The sequence below is a fragment of the Monodon monoceros genome, unplaced genomic scaffold (genome assembly GCF_005190385.1).
Source record: "Monodon monoceros isolate NGI ecotype Baffin Bay Population unplaced genomic scaffold, NGI_Narwhal_1 Super_Scaffold_12, whole genome shotgun sequence".
In the NCBI taxonomy this organism is placed as follows: domain Eukaryota; kingdom Metazoa; phylum Chordata; class Mammalia; order Artiodactyla; family Monodontidae; genus Monodon; species Monodon monoceros.
The window spans coordinates 13,365,948-13,381,395 of NW_021703768.1; the positions used below are offsets into that span (position 1 = coordinate 13,365,948).

The window sequence follows — 15,448 nt, forward strand, 5'->3', positions numbered from 1 at the left end:
TTTAAGCCAGTCCTGACTTATGCCACAGATAAATGTATCTGTTATCTGTATATGTGTTATTTTCCCTTTGGTATAAAAGGTTTGTTTTCCTTGTGAAAGGATTTACCATGAGATTTTTAAAACAGGCGGTTCTTAACATTTTTTGTTTTTTAAAAAAATTGGTTTACCTGAACTGCAAACAGAGATTAGGGGCTCCTCCTGGGCTCCTGCATCAGTCATCCCTCATCTGTCACACCCTGTGTGGTGAGTACCTGTGGTCCTTTCTTCTTCAGTAGTCTCTAAACACATTCAGGACAGAATCTGGGGCTTTAACGTCTTCTTACCCCCCGTTCCTAGCTCAAAGCTTGGCACATACTAGACACGCAGTAAGTGTTTATTGAATTGAGTTGAATATAACATCTTTATTTTGTGTTCAGCTTCCTCCTGAGTAGATATGTTGTAAGGTACTTCTGTGTTTATATCCTGATTTCTTTGCTAACATTTACTTCTTCAGTATTTTAAAAAGGAAGTCAAGAGATGCCTGGGAATTTACCTCTTTCTTCCTAGAACATCCACACAGACATATGCATGTGCGTGCATATGCATGTGCCACAAAACCAAATCTCAAACCTCATACGTTAAACAAGGAAAGTTTAAAGGCCATTTTTTTACTATATCGTTTGATCATAAGTTGTATTTTTTAATTTGGGGGGATGTGTTATTAGAGTCAGACAAGGTCTGTGGTTCAACTAATGTTGAGAGCTCCATTAATTTCTGGCTGATTATCAACAGTTTATAGCCTTTTGGGATCAAGGCGGGATATAACTAAATAGAGACAATTAAATATACTTTTGTAATAGAGGTCTTATCTCTTTGTATAATGGATGTAAAAAACAAATTACAAATCATTAGATGTATCTTCTCAGAGCTTAGGCTGCTGCGTATTTAATGTGAACATTATTCATGGGCACCTGGGTCCGTGTGGTTACAGGTGCTGAGGGCACAGCTGAGAAACAAAACAAAGCCCCTGCCCTCAGGGAGCTCATGTTTTGTCGTGTGTGTGTGTGTGTGTGTGTGTGTGTGTGGTGTGTGTGTGTGTGGTGTGTGTGTGTGGTGTGTGTGGTGTGTGTGTAGGGGTGGGGAAGGCAGGGTGCAGAAAAAGAAATATGTCAGGTGTTGATCAGTGCCAACAAGAAAAACAAAACCATGTAAGGGGAATAGAGTGAAGGTGTGTGTGTGTGGCATTTTGATGTCGGGCATCAGCGTCAAGAGGCGAGCAGAGAGCGAGGAGCGGGTGCCCCGCAGGTAGGGCAGGAACCGTCAGCATGGGGAGTGGTGGGAGCTGAGGCCGGAAAGGCAGCGGGCGGCCCGGGCACGAGGCCCTTGTAGGTAGTGAGGGAGTAGAGTCGAGTGTGATGGGAGGCCTTGGAGCCCAGCGGTGGTGGGTAGCATCTGACTTACGTTTTAAATGCACCCCTCTGGCTGCCGTGTGGAGAATGGTTGGTAGGGTGTGGTGACAGGGAGGCCCACTGGGAGCCCTCGGTGGTCACCTAGGAGCGAGGTGCTGGAGGTCTGGACCAGGTGGTAGGCAGCAGTGGAATTCTGGATTTGGGGGACTGCAGTGAGCGAGAAAGGAAATCTCAGGTGAAGCAGTACCATTGTTCTGATGATGCTTTGTTTCATTGTTTCCCCCTCCCCACCCCCCCACCCCCCCTTTTTTTATTCTTTAACAGAACCCAGATTAAGTGTAGCTCCTGAAATGGATATCATGGACTATTGCAAAAAAGAATGGAGGGGGAATACGCAAAAAGCAACATGTATGAAAAAGGTATGATGCCTGGATGCACGCATTTTGAGTCTTTCCAATAGTCTATCATAAGCAGTTATTTAATATGTCCTTTTGTATTTTTAGATGCTAGTTATGACAACTGCCACTAGACTATGTAATTATTGGTGTTCTAACGTTAGAGATGAGGAAACAGGCTCCAAAGATAAGGGACCTGTTTGGAGTCACAGTATTAACATAGAATCATAATCAGTTATTCAGTAACTTGATTTCTTTGGAAAACACATAAATGGCTCTGTGCTGTTCAGGGTTGGGCCAGCCATTGGTTGTCCTCTTGGGGTCATTTGGGAACACTGCCCTTCTGGCCTGGTGAGGTAAAAGGCGCAGACGTCATACATCTGCTGTCCCACTCAGGTTTCTTTCCATGTCCTCCAGTTCTAGGGGCCTGGACTCTCCTGTACCTTCTAAGCAGAGGGATCTGGAACTACTTCCTTTATTTAGGGCAGCAGTCCCCAACCTTTTTGGCACCAGGGACAGGTTTCGTGTAAGACGATTTTTCCACGGTCTCGGGAGGGGGATGGTTTCGGGATGATTCAAGCGCGTTACATCTATTGTGCACTTTATTTCTATGATTATTACATTGTAATACATAATGACATAATTATACAACTCACCGTAATGCTGATAGGAGGCGGAGCTCAGGCGGTAATGCGAGTGGTGGGAAGTGGCTGTAAATACAGATGAAGCTTCGATCGCTCGCCTGGCGCTCACCTCCTGCTGTGCGGCCCGGTTCCTAACAGGCCACAGACCGGTACCGATCCATGGCCCAGGGGTTGGGGACTCCTGATTTAGGGCATCCCAGGAGCTGTCCCCCTTTCAGTCCCATTGCATAGATTGGTGACCCTGAGGTAGTCCTTCCAAGGCTGTGGGACATCAGGGATTCCCATGACACAGTCCCACTGTGGCTATGACTGGGTTGGGTCATTGCTCGAGTCAGGCCCCTTGACCCACTCCCACTGCACAGCAGGTCGAGTGGCACATCCTACTGGTTCCCCCTCAAATGTATCCTGAATCCAGCGTTCCTTCGTAGATTGAAGTTGCTACTCCAGTTGACACTTGAAAAACACAGGTTTGAGCTGTTTGGGCCCACTTCTATGCAGATTTTTCCAATAAATATGGACTACAGCACTACATGCCGCATGGATGCAGAGGGCCGCCTGTAAAGTTACATGCGGGATTTTGACTGAGTTGGGGGCCAGCGGTCCAACTGCGCCCCACACGCGCACCCCGGCACCCCAGGCTGTTCAAGGCGTGGCCTTATCTGACTTCCTTCGAGCTACGGAAATGGCAGTTTCACCCTAATGCTTCTACCACCTCTTGTAACTTATGGATTATACCCTTTACTTATTTTTCTCTTGGGATTATTTACGTTACAAGTTTGAACGCACTTCTGGCATGTTAGAGATATTGACCTGTCATGTTTGATAGAAATATCTTTAAAATTTTTGTTTGTTTGTTTAGAACTGTACTGTTTAGGATTTAAGAGTGTTAAGTATTTGAATATATTTGTTCTTGTCCTCAGAGCTTCATTTTGTAGAAAATGTTGTGCCCCTTTCATCAGGCACCTCAGCTGCCCATGCCTGCCCTGAAATGGGCTGACCATGCTCGAATGCCACTGCCACTTTTGAAGCTCTGAGAGCCAGTGTCAGCCCTGTTTCCCACAAGTCTGGACTGTAGACTACTTGTGTCTCAGGCACTCGTTAGAGAGCTCAATCACGACGTACCTGGGACTCTCAGTTCCTGCCAGAGCTTAAGAACGTTTAGATTTGTGTGGCCATCTGCTGAATATGCATATTGGCTACTTGTAGATTTTGTAAAAACCTCCAGCTCTGTATCAAAGTAAATAACCAGAGGCCAGGTATCTAAACTGTGTTTTCTCATCTTCCCCAGAAATGCTTACACTGACATGCAACCTTAATTTTGGATCTCAGTCTCTTTAAAGGATCTTTTCTAACAGTTGGCACCTTCAAGCTTGTAATTGAAGATGTTTACTAAGTTATCCAAGTGTTCCATATTTTGGAACTCATGCTGAAGTCATTCCTCTTTGATTTCAGTTTGAGGTAAAGATATGACCCTACAGTTGGACCCTTCAGTGACCAAATAATCAAAGGCACATCAGTTAGAAAAGCATCCCATCGGGACCCGTGGCAGTCAGAGCATTTCTGGGCCTGATAACAGCTTGGATCTCTGTTATCTTTTAGTCCTTATTTGTCTGATTGTTTTGTTTTGGATATTCATTTACACACTTGGAAAGATACAGTTGCTGTTGAACTAGCCATCGTGAGTATTCGGGGTAACCAGGGGTTCACCATAGGGAAGAGGTGCATATTAGCAGGCATGAGTCTGCTTGACGGGCCCTTACATTGCAGCGGTTGGGCCACTGAATAAAAATGCAACTCTCAAAATTTTATTATTGGAAATACGTACTTTCATATCCACTTAGAACACCATCCTGTGACTTGAACCTTGAAAACAACTAATAACAGGGTCCAGTGCCTGGACACAGGATGACTGTCTACATGGTGCCCACCCCATGAGGGCGACACTTCTTCTTTTGTGTAAATGTGGGTAGGAAGCAGAGTTTCGAGTGATTGTTGCGGAAGAGCAGGACTAGCGAAAGGTCTGCCAGGTCGGGGGCGAAGCCGTGCGGTGGGGAAGCCGTGAAGCTGATGCTGACGCCTGAGCAGTGTCCAGCGGGGAATCAGTCATCTGGGCCCCTGGACCAGGTCGCTGGGATTTTATGCTGTCCTTTTTGGGGGGCATGCTCCAAATGGTCCATTTGGATGGCTGTATTTGAGTTGACTGAGCATGTCACTGAGCATTTTCATTTTCTTTTTTCACTTGCAGGCTAAACAAGAATGACACTTAAATCCACTTTTTGAAAAAGTCTAACAATTTATCCAGGCACCTCCTAGCATGTAGTTTTTTTATGTATTTCACGGAAATTTGGGATTTGGGGGTATTATTTTTAATGTGGAGATACGAGCTGGGTACATCTCTCTTTTCTTTTCTGTCTGTTCATTAAAGAGTTTAGGGTCAATCTAAACACAGATTAGAGCCTTCAGAATGTTGGTTATTAATAAGTGAATGTTACAACGGTTGCTAAGGGGCATATAACTTCAACTTTGGGGGTGACTAGTGTTTTAATAATACTTGGTGTATTATTTTATATGTTCTAGTATGTTGCGTCTGCTACATATGCTGATACTATGTACAGTACTAACATTTGTTAATTTCCTTTGATTAATTAAAAAAAGAATTCAAATATCTTACATGAAAGACTCAGCCAGTCTTGTTTCCGTTCTTCTAGTGATTGGGGGCACACTTCTTCCACAGGAATAAAATTCTCCCCACTCTCTGAAGTCAGTAATGACCATTTTGAATTCTCTGATGCTTTTGTCCAGGGCTACGAGGAGGTGTCTCAGAAATTCACCTCCATCAGGCGAGTCCGTGGAGATAATTACTGTGCGCTGAGGGCCACGCTCTTCCAGGCCATGAGCCAGCCGGCCGCGCTGCCCTCCTGGCTGCAGGACCCAGAGCTCACGCTGGTACGCTGCTGCTGCAGGTTTGAGTCTGCAATGTTTCCAGTTGCTTTTGTGAGAAAGACTTCCCCTTCTCTGCCCTGTGCTATGTGCTTGTACTGTCTGCGGTGTGACGTCAGTGTGTGGGCTTATTCAGTTTTGTGTGGCTGAGATGATTTTGCATAGCAAAGCGACCAAAAATGATTGATATTTCCCCAGAAGAGGAAGATGATAAAATTTCTTCAGTGCTTCAGCTTAACTAGAGAGCAGGTGTTTAGGGTTTGTTCAAAGCACTTAGGGCAGTTTGACTTCAGTGTTGGAGTCTCTACCAAGTGGGCTGTATATTGTACTATCTGAGAACCTGCTGGGGTTTTAGGAGGCAGATTTCTGTGATTCTAGCTCCAATTCAAGGAATCGGCACCCTCTGCAGTGTTAGGAGAGCTGGCGTGGCAGGCGGCAGAGCAGCAACCCTAGAAGAGAGACGGTTGCTGTCAGCCTGGGGGAGGCTCTCTGGGGAGGTGAGGGTCAGGGGCTGTGTCCCAGGCCTGGCCCTCTTTAAGGTTTTAAATCTGCAGCCTGGTCGTGACACCCCAAGAAGTCACATCATCAGTGTGTCGTGTATCCACGACACACATCAGCTTGAGGTCGTGATAGGTTGGATGATAGAATACCCCAAAAGAGTTTGGTGGGCAGGCACGATTGAGCAGAAGTCACAATATGACATTACTTGGAAGAAAATAGGAAACCTTGTGCCTGTATTAAAACAGAACCCCAAACCAAAACTCAGAGTGCTAGCTGTGGGAGATCTGCCTTACCAGCAACTTATGAGGGGGGAAGGAAGAGTCAGGATTTTAATGGATTGCAGGCCCAGTACGAGCCCACTGATGTGTGATGCCTGCAGTGATAAGGAAGCCCTGTCTTAAAAGGAGCGCTTCTAAAACACAGGCAGTGACAGCCCTGTCTTGAACAGGGCTGGTCACATCCCATCTTGAGGACCCAGTGCAGCTCTGTGCCTGTACCCTCAGTACAGGTGGGAGTGTGCCCGACAGGGCTCATCCGCTTTGGGGAACAGTTGAAGGAGCTGGGGTATTTGTCTAGAATAAAGACTTTTAGAGGATACTGGTTGGCAGTTAAGCTAATTAGAGGTCTGTTAGGTGAACGGGGTATCACATACCCTCAAAGAGCAAAACCAGGATCAGTGGGTGGAGGATACCACCTGTCTCTCAGGTGATTATCTACTTTATAAACTGGTGTAAAATCACGTGTGTATAAACTATTTAAATGATATCTGTGAAAGATACTTTCTTCTAATCAAAGATACATTATCTTTTTTTAATATAAATTTATTTTATTTATTTTTGGCGGCTTTGGGTCTTCATTGCTACGCGCGGGCTTTCTCTAGTTGTGGCGAGCGGGGGCTACTCTTCGCTCTGGTGCGTGGGCTTCTCATTGTGGTGGCTTCTCTTGTTGAGCACGGGCTCTAGGCGCATGGGCTTCAGGAGTTGTGGCTCACGGGCTCAGTAGGTGTGGCGCACAGGCTTAGGTGCTCTGTGGCACGTGGGATCTTCCCAGACCAGGGCTTGAACCCGTGTCCCCTGCATTGGCAGGCGGATTCTTAACCACTGTGCCACCAGGGAAGTCCCAAAGATATGTCATCTTAAGCAGATTTCTCAGTATTAGCTTTTTTTTTTTTTGAGAAAGGAGCAAAAGAAATTGATACACTAGGCTATTTTTAGCTTTGCAAATTAGTCATATATCAGTACTGAAATATTTCAGAATTGTTGGTCAGTCAAAAGCATGCCTGTGGACATGAGACACTGCTTGGGAAGCAGACATGGGTGATCTCACTGTATTTTGCTTTAACTTTTGTTTGACAGCCATAGCTTTATTTACTGATTGTGACAAAATCCTCCTCAATCTTAGGCTGCTTTCCTTTGAGCCTTTTACTTTAAGGGGCTGCTTAGATTTATGGACTTAATTGATGTAATGAATTTGAATTTTTAACTTTCCAAGGAACTCTGGTGCAAGTAGTGCTCTACATAATTAAACATACAAAATACGCTCCATGAAAGTAAAGCATAATTTTTATTTTACTAACAGGATACATTTGGGTAAGGTTATCTGCCAAATTAAAAATAGTCTAGGTAGGTTGTGCTTGGTTTCTGATCGGTATGAGAGCACGTTGCGCGTATGAGCAATGGGGGCTTTAAGGTGGTTTTCCTGACTTCATTTGAGTCATGCGGAAATTCTCAAGTACTCTTTCTAATTTCTTCCCTTTTCTGTATGTATCAGTCAACAAGTAGAGTTTTTCTCTTGGGAGCATAATTAGTTGGTCACAGTGGTATTATTTTTGTCATCTAACCTTTCTCGAATGCCAAGAGGCCCACGTCAGAGAGAAAAAGCACATCATACCTGTCCGTGAGTTTAGTATGAAAGTTTATTAAACTTTTCTTGCTCTCATCCAACTAGAAGACTTGTCCCTGTGTTGACTCTTCAGCCCCCAGCAGATTCCCTCGATTTGAGCACTTTCCTGACAGGGTCTGTTTTGCTATGTGTCTTGGGCGGGTGACAGATGCACCACACGCTTCTCATTTGAAGTGCCAGTGCAGAAAGGGGTACACAGACTTGGTTGTCGCACTTGACCAGACTAGTTTTTAACCACCTCCCAGGTGTCTCAGGCAGCCTCCTGTGGATGGCATTCCATCCCTGTTCTCATGCTGGCCCTTCCGCCTCGTCTCCTGTCGGAAGGTCCACACTGACAGGGGGTCTCGTTGGGTGACCGAGAGGGCAGTGCAGCGTGACTGGAAGAAGTCGGGGTGGAACCAAGTACGAATACCGCCAGGTGGTGAGGCCTGCAGAAGCCGGCGGTGCACCGTGGTGGTGGGGTACCCGGACCACCTCGCCCCGCAAGTGGGGCCTCTCTGTTACCAGAGACTACTTGTGTCACTGTAATGAGGAGGCGTCTTAATATTTGTTAACGCTCGTGATTAAGACAAGCAGATCAGGTGATACTTAACTCAACTCTACAGAACAAGAAGGTCTTACAGGAGTTTTGGTATGATAGTCTCTGTGCCCAGTTCCTACCCATCTTCCTACTAAATCAGAATAACTTGTATCCTGTCATGTTAATTAAGCCATGCTTGCTGTTACAGCTTGCTATAAATTATGGGGTTTAAAATGGGGTGGGCTCGCTGTTATAAGCACAGTAGCTATCTGACAAATAAGTCTGTCTCAGTTTACCCTGATCCTTGATCTTTCTGAATTGCCAAGGGCCTCTTCTGACCACTACCCTGCATCCAGTGACAGTCATATGTCCTGGTGTCCACGGGGCTTTTAGAAGTCCTTGGAGCACTGACCACTTCTGGGGACATAAAAAGGCTGCTCTCAGCAGGCAGGTTGGAGGGAACCAGTTTCAGCATTGGTAGGGTCTCCTGAACTGCCCAGGCTCTGTAGTAGCCCACCTCTTCACACTGGGCATTGGGCAGGTCCTGGGACACCTGAGTTTGTATGTGAGTCTGTAGACTCAGAACCAGTCCTGGCCCAGCCTGCAGGCTGCATGCTGTGCTAAACATCCTTTGACCTCAGCTTGCATTTCGTCAAGAATCCCGTGAGCTCAGAGAAGCTACACACGCTGTAGCTGGCTGTATCTGCTTCCATTTACATTTGGAGAGATGTTCTTTGTAGCGTTTTGCCATTTTCCCTCTCTCCTAGAATACGCATGGTTTCAGGAGATTCAAGGGAAGTAGGAGCGCTAGACCGAGACCCTCCCCTTAATGTGAGCTCAGTGGAGGCAAGCGAGCCCAGGCCGCTCGTCCCGTGCTGCTTGGCTCCTCTGGCCTTGCTCGTTCGTGGCCCGTCTGACAGTTAGGCTGCCTCTCACCTTCTGTCATCATGTCTTGGCTCCCTGTCTGTCGTTCCCGCTTCTGTCCAGATCCTAGTCTCTGTGTTTGACTGTAGTCGGATGATCTGACCGTGACCCTGACCTTGGACGTGGCTTGGTCTGGCTGTTCTTAAACTTGGGCAGCAGCTGGGTCCCCAAGAGGTGGTATCCTTCGGGGCAGGGGTCCTTTGGTTCCATAGTTTTAGAATGTCTCTCAGTGGGTGGGACCTGTGACAGTGTTTGCTTGCTTAGGGTGGGATAGACTGTATATCAGAACTCATGAGACAGTTTGGGGATGACACATTCTTGTTACTTGCTATCCCTTTAACCATGGTGCTGATTTCGAGAATTGTGGACATTTCCTAGAGAAAACAGGCTGTTTTTATATTTCAGTCACAAATGAAATTATACCTAAGCTAATTAGGCAATTTAATACTTTATTAAGTATTTCCCATCATTGTTTCTTGTTTTTCATTTTGTTTCTTCTTTACGTCTCCCTTACCCTAACAGAAGTCCAGTCTCCGTGTGTGTAGTGTAAAAGAATGGCTGTGTGTGTGTGTTGTATGTGTCATGACCCCCTGAAAGCATTTAAAGCTATCCTCATTTTTTTCATCTGAGTAAAGAATTTCAGCTGCATTATTCTTTCCTCATAGTTTCTTTTCACACCTCAGTTTTGGGCTTTCTCCAGGCTCCCCACAGCTCCCAGCATATACAGCCCTTGATAATTATTCCAGCAATACTTTGGCCCATGCGTGGAAGGAATGAGGAAACGGACTTTTTTTTTGGGTTTTGCTCGGTGTAGTTAGATCTTTGGGGTCTCTTGAGTAATTGAGTATCGTGCCTGCTTTTTAGGTACATGCACAACGTCACGTGATGCTTATGTTTTCTGGGCTTCCTTCCACCCCGTTTCCCAGCTCACATCTGCGTAGCCAGTATTTTCTGCTCACTGCACTTCTCTGTGCCCAGTTGTGATTTCAGCTTATTGCCACTTGAGGGCATTTTAGAGTCTGGTGATAAACCAGAGAACCTGAGAGAAAGTTGGCAGCAGAACTGCCCACATGTTGCTGAAATGTAGGACAGTGTGGGCACAGAGCTGGGCTGCTCTTGGGCGGGTGGTCATTTGTCATCATAAGAAGATGAGAACACAGCCCCTCCCCCATTAACGCCATCATTGTGATAACCACCTGAAGAGGAATTTACGTCCCTGTTGTGGTTTTGTTTTTTTGTAGAGATGAAACCACCGTAGTTTCACATGACTGCTGTAAAGAGAAGGTAAAACTGGAGTTCCCGTTCATGCAAGGGTCTTCAGAGCCTTAGATTCCAGGAGAACTGAGCACATGGCCTCATTTAAAACTGTATTATAACTGTTAAACAAACTCAGGTTCTAGGGAGGAATTAATTATTCTCTAATGATCTTTTGACTTGGAGGTGAACTCTTTTTTCCTTTCCGCATTTTATAGCACTGAAGGGACATGCCTGTGCCCAGCCTAATTATATGGATTTCTCCCAAGACTGTTGGGAAGGTCTGAGTTCCCATGCTGACATCGATCCGGTTATGTCCCAGCTTGCTTTTCAGACTCCAAATTCTATTGATGATGAGGGGGAAACAAAATAGCAAATGCTCCAGGAAAAAAAAGGAAACAGGCAAAATAATAGTTGAGCTGTCAGTTCTCTAATGAGCTAGCCCATCACAACTCCCTTAACCCCTGCTTCTTGTTCTCGGTAGTATTTTCTATCTTACTACACTGATTAGTTAAACTAGATACCATAGTGTTTCTTTCTAATATTAAAACTTCGATGATAGTGTAAGTATCAGAAGTTAGGTTTTATTTTCCTAGTCAGGAAAGGAACAGGTTTTTACCCTATCCTGGACCATCTCACAGGCCCAAAGCGCCTTCCTGAGTCAGGCATTAGGGAGTGGTAGGGAGGCACCAGTGAGCCCCGCAGCTGCTTGGGTGGTTTATGCAAAGACCTGGTGTGAACACTGCCTTCACGTACCCTTACAAAGTGCTGTGGAAGGTTCCTGCCCGCGGCTGGAACCCAGCCAGGTACACTGTGCCTTTGGGCCTCAACCAAAACTGCCATTTCACTGTAGAAGCCCTCCTCAGGGTGGGTCTTTCCGAGATCCTGACTTCCAGATTTAGGTCCGCCGTCCTAAACCCAGACAGATGTGCAGGAATTAATTCTGGAAACGAAGGTAGGTCTTGTAGGCTTCATTGTTTCTTATAGCTTGGATCGTGTGATGGCCTTTCTGGAATGTTAACATTCTCTCTCTCTGTTTCTTGATACTCTAGTTACCAGAAAAACTCATAAGCAAATACAGCTGGATCAAGCAGTGGAAGCTTGGACTGAAGTTTGAGGGGAAGAGCGAGGACCTGGTTGATAAAATTAAGGAGTCCCTCACTTTACTGAGGAAGAAGGTTTGAAACATGTAGTTTCCTTTCTGTGATAAGTGCAAAGCTCTCACTCCCGGGTGCCCCAGCACACCACTTCTTGGTCTTCACTTAGTGGATTACCACACGCTCTTGGCTGGTTTTTAGGCAAAATAATTCTAAACGAACACAAACACTTCCTATGAAGTGTTCGGTAAAATGAAGAAATATCAACATCGTGTATTCTCGGAGGAGATGATGTGTTTAATGAAACGTTTAACTTTGTTTAAAGGAAACCGTACAAATGTAGTCTTTTCTTCTAAGTTCTGACAAGTTTCAGGGATATCATTTAGTCCATATCTCTTACAGGATTATCAGTGATAACGAATTCACATTTATTAAATTCTTCCCAATTATGTTCATGTTTTAAGATTCTGTCCATATTTATTAGACTTGTTTTCTTTCATGATGATTTTCCAGTGGAGCAGATTTAGTAACTTGTCCTTTGACAACTGTCCTGAGGGTTTTTGTGAAACAGAATTGTGAGGAGGAACTTGGTCTGCTGATTCCCAGTGATTTGGTTATTAAATACTCCCTCTTCTGTGGCTTTCCGCTGCCTTATGTGGGTCGATATCCTGCTTGCACACTGGCCCACACAGAACTCTAGGTTGCTGGCCTTTGAGCAGCCTAAAAGCTCTCCTCACCAGGGACCCGGGATTGAGGGCCTGTTAGTTGCTCCAGGCTTTGTAGATGGAGTGGGAGGCTGGTAAGGAGGTGTCAGGCATCGGCTTTCAGGATTCCCCCAGCACATACCCTGGTTGTTGATCTGTTCACTTGACTGTGGTCTGCCCCCATGAGACTTTCAGCTTCACCAGAGACTGTCCTGTCGATTCCTTTACAGCCAGTGCCGGGCACTGGGCCTGACACATAATAGGCATTTGGTAAATATTTTGTTGAATGAGTGGAGGGCCCTGAGTTCCTGGAGCCTAGTTTTTATTTACAAACATGAGAAATGTGTACTGGAAACTATACTGTCGAAGGAAGACTAGTGATGAAGAAATGGGAGCAAGAGAAAGGGAGAGGGGGTCTGTTCTTGTTGCCTGTTGGAGCAGAGCACAGGATTCAAGGGGGCTGGGGGACCTGCGCCTGCCCAGGCCCTGGGTTAGCAGGGGGTTGAGCATAGGGCTCTGGCCCTGTGGGAGTGAACAGGAAGGCTCTTCAGCTCAGCCACTGGTGACAGTTTCCTTTTTAACTCTTTTAAGTTCTTGTGAGGTTGCTTTATTACCTGTGCCTACTGTAACTAGATCCTCATTTGGGGGAATGTTTAAGTGATTCCAGTTTGTAATAACATTAAAATTATACATTAACACTCTGAGCCAAAAAAAGCCTCTGAGCCGGCATCGCTAGCACTTTGTATGTGCCAGGCTGCACACTAAAAGTTTGATACATTGTTTAATTCTCACGACTACCTGGGTATCGTTGCTGTGGTATCCTCACTTTGCAGACGAGGAGACGGAGGCCCTGCAGAAGCCACCAGCTGCTCGGTGGCAAGGCCTGTATTCCACCCTGACTATCTGACCCCAGAGCTGCGTTCTTGCCTGCCAGCTTGGTCCCCTTCTGGAAAATATGAGGTGTTCCAGCTTGCAACCCAAATATTGGAGCGAGTCCGGTGGCACAGTCATTACTATTAACACTTACTCTTGTATTTAAAATTTTAATGGTTTTTGGGAGGAGCAGTAGTTACTGGTTATTCATAAGGATCAGTTTTATGTTGGCACCTCCTATCCTCGTTCACTTTAACTTAAAAGCCCATATGTTTATAGGGTTTTCTTTTTCACTTAAAGAGTTTGCTTGTGTTAGCTGAATACCTGATCCTCTGCTTTACTGTGAATCAGAAGTCGGTAAGAATTTCCGGAGTGGATTTATTCATTTGAAACCCAAGTGTATATTTAAGAGGTTAGAAGGGTAAGTTTAGTAAACAGATACTCAGGATACCCCGCAATCTTCCTGGCGCATCTCCATGTTTGAGGGTTGGCTTGGTGTTTCTGGGTGGTAACGGCTGCCGTAAACCCCTTAAGGGGAGGAGTAGTTTCAGCTTCGCTTCACAGCGTCTCACACGGGCCTCACACACGCATGTTAGCTCTCCTGTAAGTATTTCTGATTGACCGGTTTGATCTCTTTGCCTGGGAAGATAGGGGAGTTGAAATTTCCATTCCATGGCCCTAGAGTTCTCCTTAGTACATTATACTTTTGTTTCAAGTTAGTGGGGGAAGAAGTGAATAAGGAATTTGTGAGGTCTAAAGAGTGCCATCGTTTGAGCTGGAAGCTTGAGCATTGAGCGTTGGTACGTGACCCGTGGTTGCCTGCCTATCTTGAAAATAATTTTGTGCTCATCGTGTGGAATTTTACCAGGGACTTTTAGAGCAACAATTTAATTATTATGTAACTTTCTTATTACAGTGGACAGACTTGGCTGAACTGAGAACTGCCGAAGCGAGGCAGATAGCTTGTGATGAACTGTTCACGAATGAAGAAGAGGAGTACAGCCTCTATGAAGCTGTGAAATTTCTCATGCTAAACAGAGCCATCGAACTATATGATGATAAAGAGAAGGGAAGGGAAGTGCCATTCTTCTCTGTGCTTCTGTTTGCTCGGGACACGTCAGGTGACCCCGGACAGCTGCTGAGGAACCATCTGAACCAGGTGGGGCACGCCGGTGGCCTTGAACAGGTGAGCTGTACCTTTGGGAGTATATTGGCCCAAACAGCAGTTTCAGCCGCCAAACCTCATCCCAGTTTTTGTGGGCCAGGAGTCGAGGAGCAGCTGAGCTGTATGGCTCTGGCTCAGGGTCTCGGGAGGCTGCAGTTGGATCTTGTTCAGGGCTGCAGTCATATGAGGGCGTGATTGGGGCTGGAGGGTCCACTTCCAGTATGGCACACTCACCTGGCTGTTGGCAGGAGGCCTCAGTCCCTCACTGGGAGGTGGTGGGAGGGTTCTGTTCCTCACCATGTGGGGCTTTCCATAGGGCTGCTTGGGTGTCCTTGTGACATGGCGGCTGGCTTCTCTCAGAAAGGGATCCAAGAAGAGAGCAAGGAGGAAGCCCCAGTGCCTTCTATGACCTAGTCTTGCGACTCACGCACGGTCAATTACACTCTATTCTGTTTGTTAGAAGCAAGTCACTTAATCCTTCCCACATTCAAGTGAGGAGTGCCAAAGAATTGTGAACCTATTTTATAACCGCCATGGTTATCTCAGCCTGGGCTTGCTTCTGTAGTGTGGTGAATGGGATCAGTACCCTTGGCTCCAGTAAACAAATAGATCAAGCTCTTGGAAGAGTGGTCCTCTGAAGGGTCTTGTTTTTTTTTTTAATTGAGGTGAAGTTCATATAACACAGAACCATTTTAAAGTGTACAACTCAGTCACTTTCGGTACATCTGCGGTGTTGTGTGACCATCACCTGTGTCAAGTTCCAAAACTGTTTCCTCCCCCTGAGAGAAAACCTGGTGCCCGTTAAGCAGTCACCCCCAGTGATTATCTGTTTGACTGTAGCCATTCGAGTGGGTGGGAAGTGGTTTCTCATTGTGGGTTCGGTTTGCATTTCCCTGATGACTTTTCATGTACTTACTGGTATTTGCATATCTTCTTTGGAGAAATATCTGTTCTAGTCAAGTCTTTTGCCCAGTTTTTAAACTGGTTATTTGCTTTTTTATTGTCGAGTTGTAAGGTGTTCTTTGCATATTCTCTACACGAGTCCCTGATCAGACATAGGATCTCTTCTTGATGATGTGCTTGTTTATAACGACCCATATATACAAAAGGACTGGGGCTGGGCCCACGGGGAGGAAGAAAG

General features: G+C 45.8%; 1 protein-coding gene across 7 annotated transcripts in view; it reads left to right on the forward strand.

The window, feature by feature from the left end:
- The window catches only part of OTULIN (OTU deubiquitinase with linear linkage specificity), a 54,462-nt gene that overhangs the window by 11,915 nt on the left and 27,099 nt on the right, over positions 1 to 15,448 (forward strand). For 6 of the 7 annotated variants that reach the window (XR_003792742.1, XR_003792743.1, XR_003792741.1 and 3 more), the window contains exons 3-6: positions 1,713 to 1,807; positions 5,230 to 5,373; positions 11,521 to 11,646; positions 14,059 to 14,328. Coding sequence is in view for 1 of the 7 variants with exons in the window: in XM_029217533.1 (XP_029073366.1) it covers positions 1,713 to 1,807; positions 5,230 to 5,373; positions 11,521 to 11,646; positions 14,059 to 14,328 (635 nt within the window). In the remaining 6 variants the exon portion in view is untranslated. The remainder of the gene's footprint in view (positions 1 to 1,712; positions 1,808 to 5,229; positions 5,374 to 11,520; positions 11,647 to 14,058; positions 14,329 to 15,448) is intronic. The other variant, XR_003792746.1, reaches the window with a different exon arrangement.